We start from the raw sequence: 23743 nt of genomic DNA on the forward strand, positions 1-23743 counted from the left end.
AGTGCGGAAGAGAAAAGTTGTTAAAAAAAAGAACAAAGAAAAAGTTAATTAACACATATTTTCCGTTTTTTTCTGCGTAATTGATGCTTTAAAAGTGAATCATTGAAATTTTCAGGCGAAGAAACTGTAGCAGCAGTTCAGGTCCATAACAACAAAATTTGCCTCTTTAATGTTTTTCTTATCCCGCTATTTTTAGCGCATAATCAAACCCACGTCAAATAATCAGACATTCATGGAGTAATCTGCTATTTGTTTGCTTTTTTTGCGCGGCAGTTTTCTTAACGGGAAAGATGAAAGGAACGTAGGAACGCATTCAGAAATACACCAAAGATTTTGTTAAAGGCATCACTCCACGAATCTGAGGTGGTACGGATTTTAGGTGGAGTATTCGTATACGGCATAGTAGATTATGGAGAGGGGGGTGATTCCGTCCATTTCTTCCTAATTGCCGTAAAAAAAAAGGCTGGCGCGCTCCAGTCGAACTCCTTGTGGAAAAAAGTGCGGCGGCGCACTTTTTTCCACAAGGAGTTCGACTGGAGCGCGCCAGCCTTGTGCGCCACCGCATCTTCCAAACCGTTTTTTACGGCAATTAGGAAGAAATGGACGGAATCACCCCCCTCTCCATAATCTACGACCCCGTATACGAATACTCCACCTAAAATCCGTACCACCTCAGATTCGTGGGGTGATGCCTTTAACTGTCCACTTCAGTTGAACAACGGAGATAAAAGTGCTGATAAGTGGCGCAGAAGGTTAGGGGAATGAATAAAAATTTCCAATTTCCAGGCTCTGACAAAGGTGATAACTTTATCCGAAACGTTATCAGTTAGTTAATAAAGAGGAAATTCCAATCCTGGCCACAGATCAAACAAATTTTTCAAAAATGTCGTGGTTTGAACAAGCACAACACTTCCTGGTATGAACTGAGACGTTACGTTAGCGTGATGGGACCTGGCTTTAGCAAATGAGACGTGGACCCGCCGATACCGTCACGGGATTTTGTCCACACAAATCTTGTACTCACCTTGTTTGGATAACTAGTACGATTTTATGGGGAGAATTGGAGAAATCAGCTTTTTTCCAAGCATATAGTTTCAAAATTTATAAATTTTATTTTATTTTATTTTTATTTTATTCACTAAAAATGGAACAAAAAAAGAGATAAAAATGGAACACACTTCGTGTTAGTCAGAAAATCCTTACGAACAAAAAAAAATTACAAACTTCACTTAACCGGAACCCAATTTATTGTCAGAGGAAACTGGCGCTGTCTTTTTTTGGAATGGATTCTTTCAATGAGAAGAAAAATTGAAGTCTGAACAGTAACCTACAAACCCCAAAGAGCTATTGTTGAAAAATTTGTGGATGTACACATGGATTATGGGTGAATTTCACTCTCATCCTGTTTTTCGAGCTAATATTGCACTGATGACTTTAGAAACGGAAGCACAATGAGATGTTTTGGAACGCACCCTCGCTTCCGGTTATCTCTTCTCTTATCAAACACTCTCAGCCCACCCGATACCGTCTGTCTCCGTCCGAACAAATCTCCTGAACAAATTAGTTTTTTTTTTTATTCTTTGGCATTTTTACCGTTTCTCAATCTCCTCATCTCTTGCTCACACATTGATGTTCAAACAGAAAATTGCGGATTCGGCAGCAACCACGTGACGGCGGGGACTGATTTTGAAAAGAAGTTTCGATTTGTTTTTTTGAAAAAAAAAAATTAATGGACAGTTTCATGCACCATCCACTTTGTTGGTAACATTTTGCATTTCCTACTTTTTATTCCCTCAACGATTCCAAACGCGTTGACGCATTCCAAGCAAATTAGCAGCTTGACACACCAGATACTACTTTATTTTCATAATTTTTAGAAGCCGGTAGCTAATACTCGCACAGTATTTGTTCCCTGACATGGCTCTAATAGCGATTGTACCATTTTATTTGAGCTATCCTGTGCCTTTTCTCCGTGGAAACTCCCCGCGAATCTGAGGTGGTTCGGGTTTCAGGTGGGTTATGCCTATACGGGGTCGTAAATTATGGAGAGGAGGGTGATTCCGTCCATTTCTTCCTAATTCCCGTGAAAAACGGCCCGGAAGATGCGGCGCGTGCCCAAGGCCGGCGCGCTCCAATCGAACTCGTCGCAGAAAATAGCGCCCCCGAACGCTCAAAGCCGTATCTTCCTAGACGTTTTTTACGGCAGTTAGGAAGAAATTTTTTTTTGTTTTATGGCACACCTGCAAGTGTTTGAATAAGTAAATAAATAAATAAATGGACGGAATCACCCTCCTCTCCATAATCTACGACCCTCAGATTCGCGGGGTGATGCCTTTAAAAGATAAAGGATAAAGTTACTGGCATCTAGGAGTAGGCACTTCATCGGAACTCTTTAAAAAAACAAAGAGGAGGTGTTTAACAAGCACGTATATATGTCTTCCAAATATTTCTTCAAATATTGTGCCGCATATTCCATCCAAGTTGAGTCTATAAGAATTGACTCAGGTATTCTTAAGAAGACCATTCTTTTTAAGTGCACATCCCTCTTCCTCAGCTCAGCTTTCAGTTTTTTTTTGTTTATTTACATCCGGTGTAAATCCAACAAAAGCATATTTTACATGCAGTTTCTGTTATGTGTACGTTTACGTTTATATTTTTGAACAAAGGGCAAGAGGGACCACACGGGACGAATGTCCTCCATATGACGCATTTAATTTCCGTGCTGTGGCAACACAGCGAATCATTCATCACAGTGAATCATACATATCATTCGATTCTCTGCGCGAATTCGTAAAATGAAGCGCGGAGGCCGCAAAAAATTTGTGCAAACACATTTTACTCGTCATTTGCTTTGCTGCAGAAGCTCACACTCACTTCCACCGTTCCTCAATGCCGTTTCGCTCTCCTTTTTTCATAGCGCGTGAGAAGTTTTCTCTTTGAACCTTTGAAGTAGCGAGTAGGGCTCAATCAACTCTCTTTCGGTGCAGTTCTACATCGTCGCAACACTTTCTTCTAACGAATTTAGATGGGACCCTTTCTTAGCCTGACGTTTCGGTTTTTTTTTCTCAAAGAACCTTTATCTAGACCTCTGAAGACGGTAAAAAAAACCAAAATTTTTTCCTAACTAAGGGTCCTATCCAGCAACTCTTGTAGGGACACTAGTAGAAAAAAATAGACAATGGTATGTCCAGGTTCCAAAACGTGAAAATGTTTCTACAATCTTCTATCGCTTGTTTATTCTACATAAACTAAACTAGTAAGCCAACTGCTCAGGGGTTGGCAAGCTCAATTATTTGAAAATATGAAGAACTACAACATCTAAAATTTGGAGAAACTCCTTGCAGGGATACTGGAAACAGTGTAATTGATGATTTAAAAAATATTATACTCAAGAACTTGAGAAATAAAAGCATTTACTACGGAAAGTCGTCTCCTTCTCATTTGAAAGTATATTTAATGAGCTTTGATTTGGAGAATCAAATACATTCCTCAGACAATCTGTGAACTTGGTCCTCTTTCGGATGCTATCATGCCATTTTTATGTATTTCCTGCGCACTGCTCGGAATCATTATTAGAAGAACATGCCCACGACTCAATTAGCACTGTCATAAATCACCTATCTGTTCGATTCGTGGTATTTAATTAATTTATTTTCACGAAATAAAACAATCCTTTTCACTTAACCTATTGCCTATATCTTTTCTTTATGATACGATGATCTTTATTATCTTTATTTATGGTTGGGCAGTGTAGCGCAGACGGTAAGAGGTTCCGCTGTGGCTGCAGCATGCGCGATCGCAGGTTCGATTCCGCTCCAGTGCTAATCAGGCCTTCAATGCCTCTGGGGTGAATAAATTGGTTCCAGACTTGTCTGCGGCGATAAAAACACTGACTTGACATATCGACTAGTTCCCGCAAGCCCCAGTTCTGCAGGCTAGTCACGCCAGTTCGTAAACATCAAACGATTCTGAAGTGAAGTGAACGTGGTGGCGTGGGCATCCCAAGCGGATTGATCAACGTCAGAATCCTCCAGAATCCTTTATCCTTACTTATGATTAGCATGGAAATACATATACATACATACCATCCCTATCCATACATCACTCCAGCAATGAATAAACACCTCCCTCCTTGTCCTGTCTGTTTTTAATCCTTGTGTTATTGATACCGTTGAGTGATTCCTCAGTGGCTATCCTCTATCCGCGACTCATTGTGACTTGCATTAGCTGCTAGCACAGCTGAGGAGCGGTTGTTCCGAAGTCGTAGTCTCCATATCTCAGATTTCTTCAGGACATCCAGGTATTCTTATGAACTTGTTGACGTTATGAACTTTATCCTTATCTTCTTATGAACTTCTTATGAGCTTCATCCTTATCCTTCAACTTGTTGATACTCCCTGATTAATGTGAAGTGCTCAGGAGTTTTTTTTTTTGAAAAAAATGCAAAAATTTATATATTATTTATTATTATTGTTTATTTTATATGAAAAAAACATTTTAAGCATAAAAAATTCAAAAAAATTCTTCTTTTTATCGGGTGCATCGGAAGAAAGGGTCAATAGTAGTAATCATATTGTGCTTAGTTTGTGGAGCATAGATCTTTGATTTTTTTTCATTTTTTTCATAGATCTAGACTGCTCAGGAACCGTTTTTAAAAGATGTGTAGTATAAAAAAATCATTTTTCTTTCGACTGGCTGGGTCGGAACAAAGGCGCCAATAGTGGGGATCTTAAGAGCTTGTTCCTCATATTTAATTTTCTTTTTAAGATGTGCTTAACAGTGTTTTTCCAACATTTATTTGAATATTCAAATCATCATCATCAATCCGCGGACGGGTACCTATTGTCTGAGGCGGTTGCTCGCATTTCTTTCCTGGGCGCGTCGTCATTGAAAACATCTCTACCCGACCTTCTCCATCCACAACTATAGCTAGCACAGAATCCATCCATTTGTCATTTTTCCTTTTTTTTATCCTACACGACTCGGCGTCTTGTGTGAACTTCCTTATCGACACCGAGTGACACGAGTACTTCAAGTCGAAAATCTCCAGAAGATTAGCGTAATGAAACGAAAGAACTGAAAACTTCTCAATTTTAGGGCTATATTTTTCTTCCTAATATTTTTGAGAGTTATTACCGAAAATTCCACGCTTCTTCCAGGTATTTGAGCTGGGAAACACCAATTTTTTTTCGCAATGTCCAGATTCTTCATATAAATGTGCAAGTTATGTTGCTCGTACGTGCACACAACTTACAATTAAAGGCATCACCCAACGAATTTGGGGTGGTGCGGGTTTCAGGTGGGCCAAGCCTCGTCTATACCGGGTCGTAGATTATGGGAATCAGGGTGATTCCGTCCATTTCTTCATAACTGCCGTAAAAAACAGCCCAGAAAAGCGCTTGCGCAAGGCTGGCGCGCTCCAATCGAACTCGTTGTATAAAGTAGCGCCCCGGAACGCTCGATGCTGCATCTTCCGGGCTGTTTTTTCACGGGAATTAGGAAGAAATGGACGGAATCACCCTTTTCTCCATAGTCTACGACGCCGTATAGGCATTACTCCGCCTGAAACCCGCACCACCTCAGATTCGTGGAGTGATCCCTTTAATTTCCTGATTGCGTTTAGTATAAAGAGGTAGTAATCAGACTTGTATACGCGGAAATGATTGTTCAAATAATTCATCCGATTAATCCCCATTCAAAACTACGGATCAGGAATCGATACGAAGTATTCTGTATGTATGTTCCCAATTGAATTCCTAATTGTTTATACGTGGGCGATGTTGACGCCGAAGGCCAGGATACTGAAAAATCCCGTAGGCTAGTGGATCTTAACACTTCTATTCCCGTCGCGAAGCAACCATCTCGCGCGTACACAACTCTCCTAGTCAACACTTTTGCATTGCTAAAAGCCTATTCCACGGAATTGCGGGCGTGTTATCGAAATTTTTATTTAATTTTTATATTAAACGGCTTTTTTTGTTGTTTTAAGGTGCTAACATTCGTGCATTCGTCCACTTTTGAGTGAACTTTTCTATGTAAATGGTTCCATCGTCTTTAAATATGTCCAATTTCTAAGATCCTCCTTAAACCGTTACATAAATGTTTTCGTTCGTATTATAGGTTTGCAGCCAGCGCTACCGCGTCCTCAAAGACTGCATATTTATTTATTTATTTACTTATTTATTCATTTATTTGTTGAATATAGATGAGCCATAAAAAAAACAAGATGGAACATCTAAATAAGTCATAAATGAGTTAAGAAAGAAGTGCAAATAATCAATACTAAGCGACTTTCGCCTTTATAATATAAATAAAAAATTTTCTTCGTTGGTGATAAATTTCGAAGTTACTAAATAATTAAATAGTGAAGAAAGTGATAGTTGAAGATTTAAAATTGCTAGGGAAAAGAACTAAAAAAAGAGACTAAAGAACTAAAGAAAAAATTAAAGTAGTTGGAAAATAGTGAACATTTCGTTCGTCTTTTCCGTTAACCACAACTGAATCCCGTATTATCCTAGAATAAAGTAATTAATAAAATTTTGTAGATGTTAGGAACGTGGAAAATGATTCCATTGCTTTGGAAGATATTATTTTAACCTTTTTACTTTTTTTTAAGATGATTCCATTGCTTCGAAAGATATTATTTTAACCTTTTATTTTTTTAAATTTTTTTCGCCAATTTTGAATGGAAATGGAATGTCTTAGTTGTTGGTGTAACATCAAAATACGTGACCGGTCACACCGTGAGAAAAACCTCACATCCACCAATCTTCAACAGTTTGTGGTTGTTAATTCGGTCATTTGTTTGTTTATTCATTGTTTTTGATTAATTTAATTGTTTTCTCGATTTTTAATTGTTTTTTTTTCGATTCAATTGCTTTCTCTCTTGCTATTTCACGATACGATTAACGATTCAATGAAATCAGCGCAACTCTTCATTTGATTTTAAAGTCTTGAGCTACTGATAAATCACTGATTTTCCTTAATAACTGGACGGATAGTGTTTCAAAAAAAAAAAAAACTTTGGAAAGGAAGAAGAGAATTTTTGTCCAGTGTGGCTTTGAAATGGGAGCGATTAGTAAAACCAAAGAGATCTGACACTCAGAATTTATCCTTCGCTCTTTGTTTATTTATTTATTTATTTATTTGCGCTATTTATCTATTTATTTAAGCCTACTTATACTTTGATCACTCCTCAGCATCAGCTATCCCGGAATCGTCCCCGCCTTCGTCGCTGCAATCCTTGCTCACTGTATTCTTTCTTCCATCTTTTCATTATGTATTTATTCCATTTATTTTTGTTTTTGTCCTTGCCACATCCTTCCTTGGGCATAAAATAAATAAATAAATAAATAAACAAATAAATAAATATGTTTAAGCAGCAATACATGGCGAAGGATAGAGAACCCTCCTCCTACTCAGCGATCACGTCGGGGCGATATCATTCTCCATATAGGAGAGGTGATAATTTCACTCCTTTGGCAAAAAAGGTGCCCTGAGGAGCTGCGGGAGGTGAGGTGCCCATACGGCGGTCATGCATGGATCGCAATAACAGATAGCCATTGGGTCCCAGAGTCTTCGGAAAAAAGATCGGATTTAGTACATCATAAAAATAAGGACTAAGGCCTAAGGTTAATCGTTTCGCCTCTTTCTAGACGCTCTTAAGATTAGCCTCCCAGTGAAGAGCTCCCTCTTGAAGCTCTTCACTAGGAAAGGGAGGTTAATCCAAAAATTAAAAATTTTTAAAAGTGTATTATAGAAAGAAGAATAAACTTAGTATAACGCCGAGTTTCAAACGGAAATAATCGTTTCCGTGTTTGCTTGTTTATTTATTTACGTTCAATTTTTTTTGAAAGTTCTCTTTTTAAAATAAATTTACCAAATTTTATTAGGCTGAATCGCAAAATTTTAGCGCGAGTAGAGCTGTTTTCTACGGTTACATTGACAAAAGAAATACCAGTTTTACTTCTATTTTACTTTGTTTCCATTTCAAGGCGTTCTTGAAGACGGAATGTGAAAAAAAGTGACCGAGGTTTTCCGCGTAGAACCAATCCATCAACCAATCATATTGACCTTGAAAATCAATCGCGTATATGCTATGATTTGTGTAGCTATCATTATCATACTATTATACTGTATACTATTAGAAACGGTATGAAAATTTTTGGGTATCATGGCCAGATAACCTTCCTAAGCAGCTTTCTGTGTAGTTTTTAATGATTTTGGGGTCGTAGTAGTAATAAGTCACCATTATGACTCTAAGGTAGACAGATCGAGGCCGCCTTAGGCTAACCAAGCCCTCAATTCTTTTGCGGATCAACAAATCCGGGTCACATTTGTCTGCGAGGGGCAGAAACACTGACCTGATGAGTTATTTAGGCCTCGGGAGTCATTCTATAGGCCAGATACGCCTTCGTAAACCTCAAACAAGTCCGAATTGAGGTCGGAAGAGTCAGAAGGGTTGATACATCCTAAAAAGTAATTGATCTACCCTAATCACTATCATTCATACTCTAATCCAGTGCATGCAGGACCGTATCGTCCTTGATTGTTTTTTTCTTTTCAATCAGAAACAAGTAAGGAAGTCTGTCGTTGTACATCAATCGTCTTTTTCCGAGCGTTTCTCGTTTTCTCTTCACATTCGCAAATCGTTTGCGCTATCATATAGTTCGTAAAATTTTGTTCTCCTACATTTTGAAAGCGGCCTTCTGCTTTCGGAAAATTTCTTCCTGGTTTCTATAATCTGCTGGGAATATCCTCATAGGTTCTAGAGGTGATTACTCTAAGAAAATCACTCATTATGCCTTGATATTTCGGGACTCACGCCTTTTTAATGTGTGGTTCAACTTGAGATTTTTTGAAGGAAAAAAGTAAAAGAATGATGGACCGGAAAGGATATAAAGTTAAAGTTTATATCCTTTCCGGTCCATCATTCCAACTTTATATTTATATAGATGGTTCCAATCACAAATGGAACAACTTTTTAAGTCTCTGAAAAAGAAGCGCATCTGCGCGGAAACATTATTTTGTGGACAATAAATTTCCCGACGTTACAACTCGTAGGGAAATGAGTATGGTTAGTGAACTACAGTCATACAGAGTGCTTGAGTTCAAAGATCAGAGGATACTAAGTTTTCTTTCCGTTCCATTGTTCTTTTTGATTCTCTTATCATCCACGGTGATTAATATAAAAGTTTCTACGCTGTATCATAAACTGACCTTGATTCTTCATTTGTACAGTCTTTGCCAAGCAACGTTTCTGAAACACTCGACTTCCTTCTTATTAACTACTTTAAACCCTACTTTGCAAAAAAAAGCGTATGAAAGGGAAAATTGAAGCAAGGATTGCTTTTACATATTCACCATTTAGCTAAGGAATTTGGGCAACAGAATAGTTGGATCTTTCGTAGATGTTTACCATAATTTCAACATTTTTAAATTTTTTCTGCAACAATTTCACTTATATTCCGATGAGACAGTACTGGAACTATCGTTTGCAACAATTTTCTCACAATTCGTCCTTTTTTCACCGGGGTTGAGGTTGAATTTTAAGAAAACTCCGAGGCTGCTGTACGCCGCTGTTCCTATAACATTTAAATATCGATCTAAAACTTGTCGAAAATTAAGTTAGCATTAAAATACTAAACGCACTATCTTTTAGAGAAAGAAATTGTCTTTCTAAAAAAGTCAGAATGAAAAAAATTAATTAAAAATTTACTTATGCATCAACCCAATATTTTTCGTTTATTTTAAAGGCATCACCCCACGAATCTGAGGTGGTACGGATTTCAGGTGGAGTTTTCCTATACGAGATAGTAGATTATGGAGAGGGAGGTGATTCCGGCTGTTTCTTCCTAATTGCCGTAAAAAACGGTTCGGAAGATGCGGCGGGTGCACAAAGCTGGCGCGCTCCAATCGAACTCGTTGTGGAAAATAGCGAACCGGAACGCTCGAAGCCGTATCTTCCAGGCCGTTTTTTACGGAAATTAGGAAGAAATGGACGGAATCACCCTCCTCTCCATAAACTACGATCCCGTATACGAATACTCCACCTGAAATCCGCACCACCTCAGATTCGTGGTACGCTGTCTTTAACTCAAATATTGTTTAAACTTTCTCTTCTTGCCGTTCATCAAACCTTCATTGATAATATTATACGCTCAGTGTCTCGTATGACTCATCCTCAAATGGATTACAAATCTCATTAATGCGATTTCAATTACTCTAATTTTACAAAGTTTGGGGCATCCTAGATCTTATAGGACCAGCATTCTAGCTCGAGAAAATGGCTATGCTGTTACTATTAGGAGGCTCTACATCCCCCTAATCTTTTTTTTTTAATTTCCCTCTTATAAATCTACGTAGACTCAATAATTGTATAGAGTGGCAGACAGCTGCAAAGCTCAAAAACGTTAATGAACTCACTTTTTCTTTAAAAAAAACATTTGAAATAAACAAAATATCAAAGAAGAGTTTGTATGCTCTGGAATGCGCCAAATCTTGTAAGATTAGTGTTATTGCTACTATTATATGCTTTATTCTCAAAAAAAAAAAACTTAGCTCTTAATTTACTGACATTCTAGAGTTTATAAGGTCAGCATTATTAATCAAATGGATGGATAATACCGTTGAAATGTTTATTTTTCTTTTTCTAGTGTTATGTTTTATTCAAACACCCTTATAAACATGTTTTTGTTTTGGTTTATTTACTTCCTTTATCTTTTCTTTCTTTCTTATCTTTATCTTTTCTTCTTTGTTTTAATTTAGGTTAGATTGTTTTATTGGTATTTGACTGATTGTTAATGGCATTAATTGTCCTGGCAAGTGCGAAAACTGTCTTGCAGGCACACAATATCCCTACGGGCATATCTTGAGGATAGGACCACGTATGATTGCCAGTCAACGACTATGCTTCTAGCCATGTCGATTTCTTAAACATGGAAAAATGTGAATTGATGTACATATACATCGGCGATTAACCGGAGTACAATTTGAAACCAAAATTTTACTCGTACAAAAAGATAGAAATCGTAACTATTAGAATATGTATTAGAAATATAGCCCTAGTCCCCTCATATAGTCTTCTCCGTAACCAAGCTTGAATTAAAATCATCACCCCACGAATGGTACGGTGGTACGGATTTCAAGTGGGTTATACTTATACAGGGTCCTAGATTATGGAAGAAGGATGATTCCGTCCATTTCTTCCTAATTGCCGCAGAAAAACTGTCCGGAACATGCGGCACGTGCCCAAGGCTGGTGCGCTCCAATCGAACCCGTCGTAGAAAATAGCGCCCCGGAACGCTCGAAGGGAGGTGGGCGCTCTGGAGATACCCAAGCGAATTGGGTGCAGCCGATGTCTGTGCCAGTAGCAGCGATCGCCGCTACGCCTGTCCAGGCGCACTGTCCATCCTTAGGCTCCGCCCACCCCTTCCACCGAAGACGCGAATGATATTTCTGCCTGGATACCCTTGACAAAACGAGCTTATAAGGAAGTGAAATGATAAGAAATGAGCTCCGCAATGAGAAATCCGTTTGCAAATGAAGATTGCTCGGTAAAAATAACGATATATATACATATATATCGGCGACTAACTAGAGTGAAATGAGTAGAACTTGAATACAAATCTTTACTCGTACAAGAAGGTAGAAGTCGTAACTATTAGGATATATTTTTGAAAGTAAGTTCCCCCGTTATTTCACTCCATATTTTCTCATGTTTAGAAAAAAAAGTTTTGTCTAGAAACAATCGTTGACCCTCTATCATACGGTGTTCTGTCCGCAAGGTATGCCTCCAGGAATATTGTGTGCCTGCAAGACAGTTTTCGCGCTTGCCAGAACGATTGATAGCATCAATATCACTCGAACACCAATAAAACAATCTAACATAAACTAATATTACTTATTACAAATTACTAATATTACATAGCATTTGAAAAAATAAAGCGAGTACGAATGGGATTTCAAAAACAAATAAAACCAAGCTCTAAACTCTTCAAGTTTTGAATCTGATAAGAAATAAGCTATCTCACATCACCCCATACACACTTTCCCCATCTACGCGGATTGCAATGGTCATTATCGCATTCTGGAGTTCATATACCTTTGATCAATCTGCCTAGGCTCGTAAGTAGATGGGCGGGGCATCTTGCATGCGTAGAGGAAAGGTCCGCTGTCGCTGCCGACCGCAGCGCAGCGCAATCATCGACACACATAACTCCTAAGGATATATTCTGACAGCCGCTCTGGGTACTTCTTGATGCGCATCTATTTTACTTTTGCATTCTTTTCCACGATCCCTTTTCTCTCATTCTCGAAATTATAACTCCTTTTAAAGTCATTTTTACCGAGTAATTTTCATTTAAAAACGAGTTTCTTTCTTTTTGTGGAGTTCATGCTTTACCATTTCATTTCCTTATGAGCTCCCTTCACCATGGGAACCAAGTAAAAATATCATGCGGTGCTTCGATAGACGGGGTAGGCGGGAGCTAGGGATGATTTAATTTAATTTAAATCACTAATTTTTTTCCTTTTCCTAATAATTATAAATTTTTAGTAACGCCAATAATAAATAAATAAATAATAATAATAATAAATAATACTATAATAATTATAGTAATACTAATAATTTTCCGTTTTTTAATGATTTAATTTACTCATTTTTAATGGACTGAGTGAGCAGTGATGGTTTCACGCTGCAAGTGACATTTCAACAAACCCATTACATATTTTCAAAGTAAACAGTAACCTTATCAAAGTTTGCTCAGCTGATATGGTTTCTCCTCGTACATTTATGACTTTTTAACTGACATTCCAATTCTTTCTCGGATGCTCCAGCGCAGCAACATTCCCGCTTCTTTTTTAAAAAAATAAGCTAGCATTTTGTCCGCTGATTAACAGATGGTGGAAAAAATGCGATCATACGTAGCTAGAAAATGAGAAAATTGAGGACAAAAAAAAATGAGGATTTCATTTTGTTAGGCTGTTTGCTTCCCCATACACTCTTGTATTTTTGAAACCCTTTCCTTGTTCTTCGTTCACTTTACCAAACCATTTCATTAAGTCAAATTAAAGGTGAAATTAAAGCAATTACTTTAATTGACTTAATTAAATTCTCACCCTCATTCGATCTGTTTTCTTGATAAATCATCCTCATTTAGTCACAAATAGTTGAAGTTGTCGACATTTCCGTCTATAATTTTTTAATCATTTTTTAATTTGTTTTTCGCATTTGGTTAGCTGAAATTCTCTTCAAAGGTAGTGATTAATATCGAAATTCTCATTTGATGCTTCCATCGATGTTGTGAGTAAGAAAAAAACAACAACAACATAAAACCAACAATGGAAGGTGATGTATAATCAGAACACCGCATTGTTACACTTTCTCTACAGGAACAGCGGAAATGAGTCAAAATTGTAGTTTCCAGTATTACGCTGTTAAATTATTGGTTTAGTTAATTAATTAGTTTTTAGTTGGATAAAATATAAGATAAAATAAGTGTAATATAGATAAAATGCGCATATTTTTTTAAATAGTAGAAGAATAATAGAATAGTAGTTTCCTCCTATTTCATACTAATTTTGAGCAGATTTCAAATAACAAAATTTTGCGGGGAATAAAAATGAAATAGAAAATGCAATAAGTAAGAATAGAATTAAGAATAGAAGTAAGAATAGTAGAAGTAAGAATAAAAATCAATAAAATATGCACGCCAAAAGACCCGCTCTACATTCTGGCTATGATGATCTCATTCCGGACTCGGAATGACTAATTGTATGTGGAGTAGAGTTTCGGACCGCCGCCGCCAACGCCGTCGCCGCCGCCGCTGCTGCAGAATCAGCTTTGATTTTGCGCGAGAAAGCAGCTATCTGATTTTGCATTGCAAGTGATACTGTAAGAGAAAGTCTCTCGCATCATTATTGTTTTTGGCATGTGATCGTCGCCGTCGTCGTCGTCAGACTCTGGATCGTTCGTACATTCCGTTCCAGCGGCGGTAGAAGAAGCTCGCCTTTATCGTATCACAGTTCTCTGTGTGTTCTCGTTCTGTCTTCTGTTCTCTCTGAAAGCCGACTTCAAATGTTTACCGCTTTACATAAATATGTTTGTTTTCTTTCAGAAATGGCCACAATAAACAATAACGAATCCTCACCTGCTCATAAAAATATCAAGTGAGCTTTTTTTTCGAAAATTTGTTTTTGTCCACATTTTGATCCCTCTTTTTACTTTCGCTCATTGAAACATTAAATGAGATTTTTGAAAATTTACGAAAATGTGCTATTTAGGTGCAGAAAGAACTGTACAGTTTTGAAAATTTTGAATTTTTTTTTGAAAATTATCTCGATTTTTCTCTTTCATTTTCACTCATTTCAGTCCTCGCTCTTACGATGACCTCTTAGCCGTTGTCGCCTCAATAAAACAACAACTAGGCGACAAGGCACAAGCAGAAGTTGGGATTATTTGCGGTTCTGGTCTTGGGCCAATTGGAGATCAGGTAGAAGAGCCAACAATTCTCCCGTACGAAAAAATCCCTGGATTCCCATCCGTTCACGGTTAGTGCCTAGTAATATTTCTCATTCTTTTTTCCGTCATAAATCTAGTCGCTAACGTCTTCCTGAAGATTTATATAATGAGAATAAGCTTAGGAGAATTATCAATCCTAGAGAAACCAAAGATTGCAGATTGCCAAGCGGAATAGATAAGAGAAAAAAACAGAAAGAAAGAAACGCAAAGGGAGATGAGGGGTTGCGCATTTTTTGTGTGGACAATCCTTCTACATTTCATTTTTGAGTTGTAAGATTTTTAAACGAAAACTTCTAGACACTTTCTGACTTTGGTCGTCATAATGACATAAAGGTGAATATCAGCTAAGAAATTCGAAGAAAAATACAATAAAAAAGTAAAGGTAAAGTATAAAGTAAATAAATATAAAGTAAGAAATGATCTAATTACCAGCCAACTACGACATTACAGGCCACAGCTTACGTCTTTCATTGTAGTTTCTATATTATAGAAAACTGACAGTAGTCAGGTAATGATAGCGATGATACACCAGTGCGACATGGTCGCATGATTCCTAGATTCAGTAACACTGATAATTTTCAAAAACTCCCTCGGACAGAGCATCTCATATGCTCGTCCGCTGGGAATTCGTGCACGCACTGAATCCATGATCTGCATCCCAACTTTAACCTGCTGAATCATCCCATTCTAGTGGGCATTGAAAAAAAAACCAAAAGTGAGAGCGGAAAAATGAAAAAAAAAGAAAAATTAAGACATTTTCCATCTTCAAGAGGTAAGAAGCATGTCCAACAATGTCAAATCGATCAGGAAAATCAGGATCGTACAGTGATTAGGTGGTGACCTTTCGTTGTGATCGATCGTGCTGAGATTCTGCTCCTCGTCTACTGCTTTTCCAACGTATGCAAACTCGTTCGTTATTCATCGGTGCAGCGGATAATTCCTGCTTTCTGACCTTTCCTACGTTTCTCAATAATTGCGATCTTTCACATTAACTGGAAAATTATTTTCTAGCGATAAAGAATCCAGGAAAAGAAGAAAGCTGAGCGGGATTGAAATTGTTAACGGCAGCATACCAGGAATGTGATATAGTGAGGGAATCCCCGGGAAAAGCTAGAGATGGGGTTGTAGATTGTAGGATCCGGGTTGGTTTTGCTCATCTCTCCCTAGTCGTCGTAAAAACGGAGTAAAAGACGACATTTTTTTAAACGACGATTCCCGTTGCAACACGCCATTCTCGTGCACGCGTCGCATCCACGTGCGAGCGGTCGAAAATTAGCCAGGTCTCCTCACCAGCCTACTCAAGTGAAACCAATGAATAGGTTGGTGAGCGAAAAAAAAAGAAAAAAAAAGTGCACACAGAAGCTCGTCCTGACTTACTTTATAGGAACTAAACCTGTTCCTACACGGTTTTTCTACGACGACTTGGGAGAGATGAGGGGAACCACGCGGGATCAAAAAAATCTACGGCCCATTTCTAGCTTTTCTCGCGAACTCCCTCACCATGTCAGATTCATGGTTATTGCCCTTAATATTTGTTGAGATCGATAAATATTGATTAGAAATTGAAGGAAATTAATTATTCTATAGTTATTCTGTTAAAATTATTGAAGAAAATTACAAAATTATATTATTGGGAATTATCTTGAAAATAAATAAAACGGCAGATGCTTCAGAAAGTGATTAGGTTGCGCCATGTCGAGTGCATACGGCATTATGCAGTAAAGAAAAAGGAAAAATTTTCGATGACTAGCGATTTTTGACTTCTTTTTGTCGTGTTGGATGCATCCAAGAGTACAGAATTTAAGTAGCATCCAAGAATTTTAGAGTAAAATTAACTGAAATAATCCAATAATGAAAAATCAGATTATAGTGGTTGGACATAAAGGAAATCTGATCTTTGGTAAGATGAGTGGTAAGAAAGTCGTCTGTATGCAAGGACGTTTTCATCCCTATGAACATCATATGGATCTCGCTTTGGTGAGTAAATACTTCTTTTTTTCCTCGATTTCTTGAGAGTAAAAAAATAGTGAGGAAATAACAACTCGTTGGAGAAATTCTGGAAGAAAATTCACACTTTTCAGTGTTCTTTTCCGGTTCGTGTTATGCATCTGTTAGGTATAAAAATAATGGTGGTTTCGAATGCAGCCGGTGGAATGAATCCAAAGTTCAAGCACGGAGATCTGATGCTGATTAAGGTTCAACGGAATCATTTCGGGATACATTTCTCACTGCGACTAAAGGTGTTTATACTTCAGGATCACATATTTTTACCTGCCTTAGCCGGTTTCTCTCCACTGGTCGCCCTGAATGATCCACGTTTCGGAGCACGATTTGTTTCCGTGCATGATGCGTACGATAAAGAGCTAAGGTACAGTTAAATGTTTTTTTTTGTTCATTGTTTAAAGTAATGGATCGTACAAGCAGTTATTGGTGTCAAAGAAAATGTTTACTCTTTCATATCAGTGCAATATTTCCAATTGTTATCCTTGAGAACACGTGCCGGTGAGAGAGCAGAGGTTTAGAATTTTCTAAAAATTGATTAATTGTGGGACCTGAAGTGGCGAACCAGAACTTAGCAATTTTTTTTCGAGCTTTTGTTCTGATTTTGAAATTTTTCTTTTGATTATATCTAGTAGATAGAATTGGAAGTGGTCTAATGAATGCAACTTAAAAAAAGATGAAAATGGTGCTGCTAAGGGCTATGATTCCTGGATTTTTAGCTATCATTTCTTTTTTTACGCTGAGATGCTCCCAAATTTCATTTTCAACTCTATCTACTACTGAAGAGAACTCGAAAATGTTTTTGAATATCGTTTCTAAACTTTCGCCGTAATTCGCTGGATTCATTGGTGGATCGATAGCAAATATTTCCCTCTTGTAGTAATTATAGTCGGGTCAAAACGGCATGAAACGGGTGCAGTTGCGTAAACGTCGGCGCTGGAAGCGGTGCGGTGGACCTAGCGGCTGGGATCGATGTGGGACCATTGCGAACTACAGCGATTAGCGGTGTTAGCAAGGGTGTTCCAAGAAATAACGTCAGTGTCAACGAAGTATAGCGGAATCCCTAGGAAAAACTCCTGAAAATGATGTGAATCATCAGAGTTTTATGTGCAGTTTTTTTTTTGTTTCAGGAAATTAGCAATGGAAATAGCAAACAAGAACAATATGCGATTATTCGAAGGTGTCTATGTGATGACCGGAGGACCTTTGTACGAGTCACCTGCTGAGGTAAGGTCGATCCGATGCTATTGAACTCTGCCCAGGACTTTTTTCAAAATCTTCAAGGTATCACCCCATGAATCTAATGTGGTACGGATTTCAGGTGGAGTATTCGTATACGGGATAGTAGATTATATAAAGGGGTGTGATTCCGTCCATTTCTTCCTAATTCCCCTAGAAAACGGCGAGGAAGATACGGCTTCGAGCGTTCCGGCGCGCTATTCTCTACAACGAGTTCGATTGGAGCGCGCCAGCCTTGTGCACGCGTGGCATCTTCCAGACCGTGGGGTGATGCCTTTAAACGATATGAGCAGAGCGAAGCTGAGCTGTCTACGCCATTGAAACAACATAACGACGTGAAAGTATTGGAAATACGGCTTCGAGCGTCCCGGCGCGCTATTTCCTACAACGAGTTCGATTGGAGCGCGCCAGCCTTGTGCATGCGCCGCCACCTCAGATTCGTGGGGTGATGCCTTTAAAGAAATTGACCAAAGCACTATACAGTGTTATTCTCATTTTTTTCGCCTATTCATAAGATTTCACCGCTCGATTAAGTTGTTCCCCTTACGATTTGTTTACAAAAACAAAAGAAAATAGGAAGCGCAGAGAAAGTTGCGATTTTCTGCTGTATAAGTACAGTCAGCGGCGAACGTGATGGAGTGTGTGATGAGCTCGTGACACCTTCAATTCATTTACATATTTTATACGTTACACAAACAAAAAAAACAAGAAAAAATAAAAATTAGAATTTTAATTGGAAGACGTTAATTTAAAAATAGAGAGGATCTGAAGGAAAACATCTAGTTTTGACTACATACGTATACAACCGCTCTTCATTTCTTCTCTTCCACGGATTTCTATGGAAGCAACGATGCTCTAATTCTAGAACCTTTTTGAAATTTCTTACATCTTCACATTTTTGTAGTGATTTAAAGAATTTTAACAAGTATTTGATGTAGTGGTTCTACTGAAGAAATCTGATTGTTTGCAAAAGCGAGCCAAAAAAAAAGTGTGGCTTTCTTTGCTGTCACATGGAGGAAACTTAAATATTTTTTTTGAGACACGCTGTCAGTTCTGAAGGTGATAACGAAAGGGCGACAATTTTTCTGTTTTACTTTTGACGCCAATCGTAACCTTTAGAATGGTTCTTTTTTAACGAACTGATAAACTATGACTGATGTCATAAAAATGATGCAAGCGGCCATAATAAGGGAAAAAAGGAGTTGTGGACATTTCTCTGAATCTTTCATTTTCCTGAAATTTCCCTGAAAATTTTGGTGCATAAAATAAAATGAACAAACTACCAGTTTTGACAAGCGAATCTCTAGTTTAAGGCGACTTTGCAGGAAATTGACGTGGTTTGGGGAAACCTTTCAACATCCGTAAAACTAACAAGAGAAGGAAATTTTTCCAAGGTTTTCTTAAAGGCAGTGTAGTGAAACCTGAAGAAAATCATGGATTTCAGAGTGTTCAGTAAGGTTCCTTCCTATCCAAGAAAAAAAATCTATCCAAGTAAAACCAGTGAACGGATTCCCTGAGGGAATCGGAGCAGGTACAAGGACGGCACGTTCTGAAGTACCTCATAGATACCAAGGCACCGTTATTTTTAGGATTATTAGGAGGAAGTGAACGAGCAATCCTATCCTTATCTATACTAAGAACTCTGTGTTTTCCATCGGGTTTCCACATACTACACTCAATTTCGAGGTACGCTCCCTTGAGGAAAATCTTGGAAAAATTTCCTTTTGATGTCAACGTTAAGAGTTTTGTTCAAAAGGTTTTATGCTGGTGTGCTTGGTTTTGAAGTTATGGAGGTCATGCAGACACTATAACTCGTATCGCGTCCAACTGCGGAAAGAATCGATAATAATAAACTTACCAAGTACAAAAAAAACTTTTAAAAATTAGAAAATCATGAAAAATACCCTATGGAAAGTGTGCGGCTCGCTGACGTTGATCTGCGCTATCGTCAGAAGGATCAATACGTGATCACAGCGTTTAGATGAATGACCTTAACCATGCTATCCAATTGTTGTTCGAGCGTTTATACTTGGCGCCAAATATCGCCAGTCGAGTGAACGCGGTGCGCTTTCGTTTTTTACGGGACGGAGTGAAGAGAAATTGCCTCCCAAGCAGAAATGGGCAGAAGCGTCGCGCTCATTCGATTGAAAAGAATTGTCGACGAGTATATGTAGATCCGCGCGGCCCTGGATGTGAATAACAATTTCATCCTGGATATGGGCAACGATTTCAATTCAAAGGCACAGATGTTGCTTTGTAGAATTTGCGAATTTTTCCTGTTCTAATTTTTGCATGAAGGCTTTTTCGATGCAGTCCCATAAAAAAGTCCCATAGAAAAAGTGGACTCAGTTTTCACGTTGCCTCAACGGAGGCAGCGACTGAAGACTTTGCTCTCCGAAACAACAGCATTACAGTTTTTATTCGATTTTTTGTTAAGACGGTTCTTGCTCAGTGTTTACTTCCAATTTAGGTGTGCATGTTCAAAATGGTCGGCGGAGACGCTCTTGGCATGTCCACGTGTCATGAAGTAGCAGTGGCCCGTCAATGTGGAATCAAAGTTCTCGGCTTCTCCCTCATCACAAATATGTAAGTTAACTAGGATTCATTTTATATTTTTTTTTATCTAAAAAACGTCAAAATTTGCGCCTGAGACAAAAAAAGGAGGAGGAGCTTATACATATCATTATCGAATTTCATCTTGTTCCTTAACAAGCAGTCATACACAGCCATAGTTATGAATTAGAGAAAAATTGCATCAGGATTCCCTTCAACTTGAAGGGAACGTTTCAAAAAATGAGGGATTAGGGAAATCTAATGGAACACCAAGAGTTGAGTGATTTCTCTATTTATTTCTCTATTCTTTACTCTCCGAAACAACGGCACTACAGTTTTTATTCAATTCTTTGCTAGTACAGTTCTTATTCTGAGTATAGATTACGGAAACAAGCGTGACCCCGATCAAATTCCTCTAGTTATCCTAAAAAAAACGGCATGGGAACAGCGTTTATTCCTAAGAGGTACGTTAGGACGTGATACCCTTGTGCACTTTGCGGATTCCTCGGCAGCCTATTCATTGGTTTTACTTGAATAGGCTTCTGAGGAGACCTCATTGATTTTCGACCGCTCGCGCGTGGATGCAGCGCGTGCACAAAGGTGACGCGTTCCAACTTACTTAGTTTTTTAGGGCTATTAGGGGAGACTGAGCGGGGCCACGTTTATATTCGTTGTCCACACCCTGAACTTTATGTTGTCCATCAGGTTTCCAGACTACGTCGATTTCGTGAAACGTTGCCTTTAATCGAATAGCGTTCATAGTTTCGATATGAGTAAACTATAATTGGGTCGAAACGACATGAAGCACGATGGAGTTGCGTAAGCGGTTACGCTCGAAGCGACGCGGTGTGGAGATAGCGTTTGGAATCGAGGTGGGACCATCGCGAACCGTAGCAATGAACGGTTCCAGCAAAGGTCCTCACTACAGCCTAACCGCTGCGCTTCACCGCACCGCTTCGATCGCAGCCGCTTACGCAACTGCACCGTGCTTCATGTCGTTTTGACTCTACTATAGCTGGACATTCTTAACTACGAATACATCCACGTGGCGATTTCTTTACATTTATTAATTTAATGCGCTAAATTTAATTATCATTACTTATTTATTAATCGCGTCTTTTCTATAACCGGTCTGCCTAACTGCTATTTCGCATACTATTTACAATAGGAGAAGAATAATGTTCTTTCCAAATATTTCTATGATTTTTCCTGATTTTTCTGGACAATTCTTCCAATACGAAAAGCAAAAAATCTGACACAACAATGTATTTTCGATACTTCTTTCAGATGTAACACAGATGCGGACACTTCTGTGAATGTGAATCACGAAGAGGTTTTACAAATCGCCAAAGAAGCAGGAGACCGTGCCTCACAGTTCGTCAAGGAAATTATCGGTCGTTTTCCCTAGATTTCATTGACATAAACCCGTAGAAATTTTAGTCAAAATCACATCACATATTTGACCTCCATTTTCGATGTCTATCGATCAATTTCGATAGTGGATGGAGTATGATAGTGGTTTTTTTTACTTTCCCATTGTACATATTACTGTGGCATGGTGGCATTTTTCTCTTTTTGAGCCCTTGGTGAAATTCTGTTTTAGCTGGTGTAAACTACAGAAATTACTCCTTTAAATGTAGTGCACAGCTTCAGAATTCTAACACCACACTAGCATTATATGAGATTTTTATGAGAGGATTTCTGTTTTTTTTTCTGTGGCCATATGTCGTGCATAAATAAACATTTCTTGTGTTGATCGAGTGTAATTGTTTGTAAAGAGACGTTGGCGCTTTCATTTAAATACAGTAACGACTAAAACGATTAGAAATTCACATTTCTTGTTTGTTACTTTCTTTAAAACCCTTCTCAACTGTGCGAAAGTCCGACCTTCCTTGATTCTTGGCATAATGAATGGGACATTGTACCTCTCATGAATCTCAAGAGGAAGTTAATTTGAAATAGAACGATCGCTCTGCCTAATTCTTAATTGTAATATCCCCATTCGGCAAAGAAGGTGACTGAATGGTTTCTGGTGTAGCTTATTTAATTTCGTGGATAGCGACAACTTTGTGTTCGTATTAATGAACATCTAAATAGGATGAAACACTCGAACCCTCTCGGATCTCAATGTCACGGAAATGCTCCTTTTTGCATACCTGCCAGGATCCTGTCTTCTGACCCCGAAATTGTTGCTTGCAGAAGATTGGAAGCGTTTTGGATGAGCTCTAAAGGTCCAACGTGCTTTCTCTGTGTTATAAAACCTTTGCGAATTTTGATCTACCGGGTCATGGGAGGGTTGCAACCTTCCCAGTATTAGCGGAGCGATTCTACAACGCGGAGGCCTGCTGACGTAACGCCAACGCGACCACTTAGTTAAGTACAACTCCTTTTTGATCTGTGCTCTTTTGCTCCTTGGTTTCGGTTGTAGAATCTTATGGGACAATGGCTTGTTCTTGATGAGGCATTTGATAGAATATGTTGCAAATGTTCTGAGTTTCCAGTCCATTTCGAGGGCGGCGATGGCGAAACTTTAGCCGTCATAGGGGGTGTTAACAATCTTCGCTCTTGTTTCACATTGATGATCGACCTTTTTCAAACGTTTCTTTTGTCGGATTTCGAGGAGACTGCGGTGGATTTCATTTATCCTGCTCGATTGTAAGGATATTTTACGTGAATTACATCATATCTCTATCATTTCTAGCACATCTTGGTAAATTCTTTTCACGTACATGCATTATATACCTGCATTACGCTGGAAATTTGTTGAAGCGCGTAGAAGAGGCACGGAAGCTGTTTGGTTTCTCAAGAAATACACCGCACTAACTTTTACCTGACTCTTTTCTACTTTCTTTCATCCTTTCTCAATCTATTCCTCTACTCTTTAAAGGATAAATGAATGGAGTGTCTGGCGTTAGTCAATCTGCTTGGGATGCGCCCCCACATTCACTTCAATTCAGAATCGTTTGAGGTTTACGAACGTGTAACTGGCCTATACAATGACCTGCGGGGGCTAGCCGATGTGTCAAGTCAGTGTTTTATCCTCCCACACAAGTCTGGTACCAATTTATCGACCTTTGAGAGATGAAAAGTTTGGTTAGCACTGGGGCGGATTCGAACGATCGATAGATCGTGTAGACAGTGGAACCTCTTATCGGCTGCCCTACACCCGCATAAGTTATATAAGGCGAATTAAACCGTTATTTTCAACGCATTTTAGTGATTTTATACTTCATCACTTTATGAAAAAACATTTTCATATAAATATGAAAAAACATTTTTTTATAAAAAAAAACACTGACTTGACCATCGGCTGGCCCCCGCAAGTCATTGTATAGGCCAACACCTCAACGATTACGAATTCCATAAAACGCGTTGGCGCATCCCAAGTGGATTGATACGCCAGTGACTTTATCTTTTTTTTATACTTTA

General features: G+C 38.5%; 1 protein-coding gene across 2 annotated transcripts; it reads left to right on the plus strand.

Moving 5' to 3' along the window:
* Window positions 1-3178: 3178 nt before the first annotated feature.
* RB195_000545 (uncharacterized protein) lies at window positions 3179-21827 on the plus strand (the record flags this gene model as incomplete). Of its 2 annotated transcripts, XM_064196953.1 has the most annotated exons (11): window positions 3179-3181; window positions 4228-4300; window positions 14118-14169; window positions 14372-14550; window positions 16392-16498; window positions 16603-16716; window positions 16777-16889; window positions 17653-17749; window positions 20232-20347; window positions 21602-21688; window positions 21755-21827. In XM_064196953.1, the coding sequence occupies 11 exons, from the start codon at window positions 3179-3181 to the stop codon at window positions 21825-21827; spliced, it is 1014 nt and encodes a 337-aa protein (XP_064052834.1). The 2 variants fall into 2 exon arrangements, with proteins under 2 accessions (XP_064052834.1, XP_013291530.1); XM_013436076.2 differs by lacking the exons at window positions 3179-3181; window positions 4228-4300; window positions 21755-21827 and having other exon boundaries at window positions 14120-14169; window positions 21602-21722.
* Between the last annotated feature and the right edge of the window lie 1916 nt (window positions 21828-23743).

Source organism: Necator americanus, chromosome IV (assembly GCF_031761385.1).
Source record: "Necator americanus strain Aroian chromosome IV, whole genome shotgun sequence".
Taxonomy (NCBI): Eukaryota; Metazoa; Nematoda; class Chromadorea; order Rhabditida; family Ancylostomatidae; genus Necator; species Necator americanus.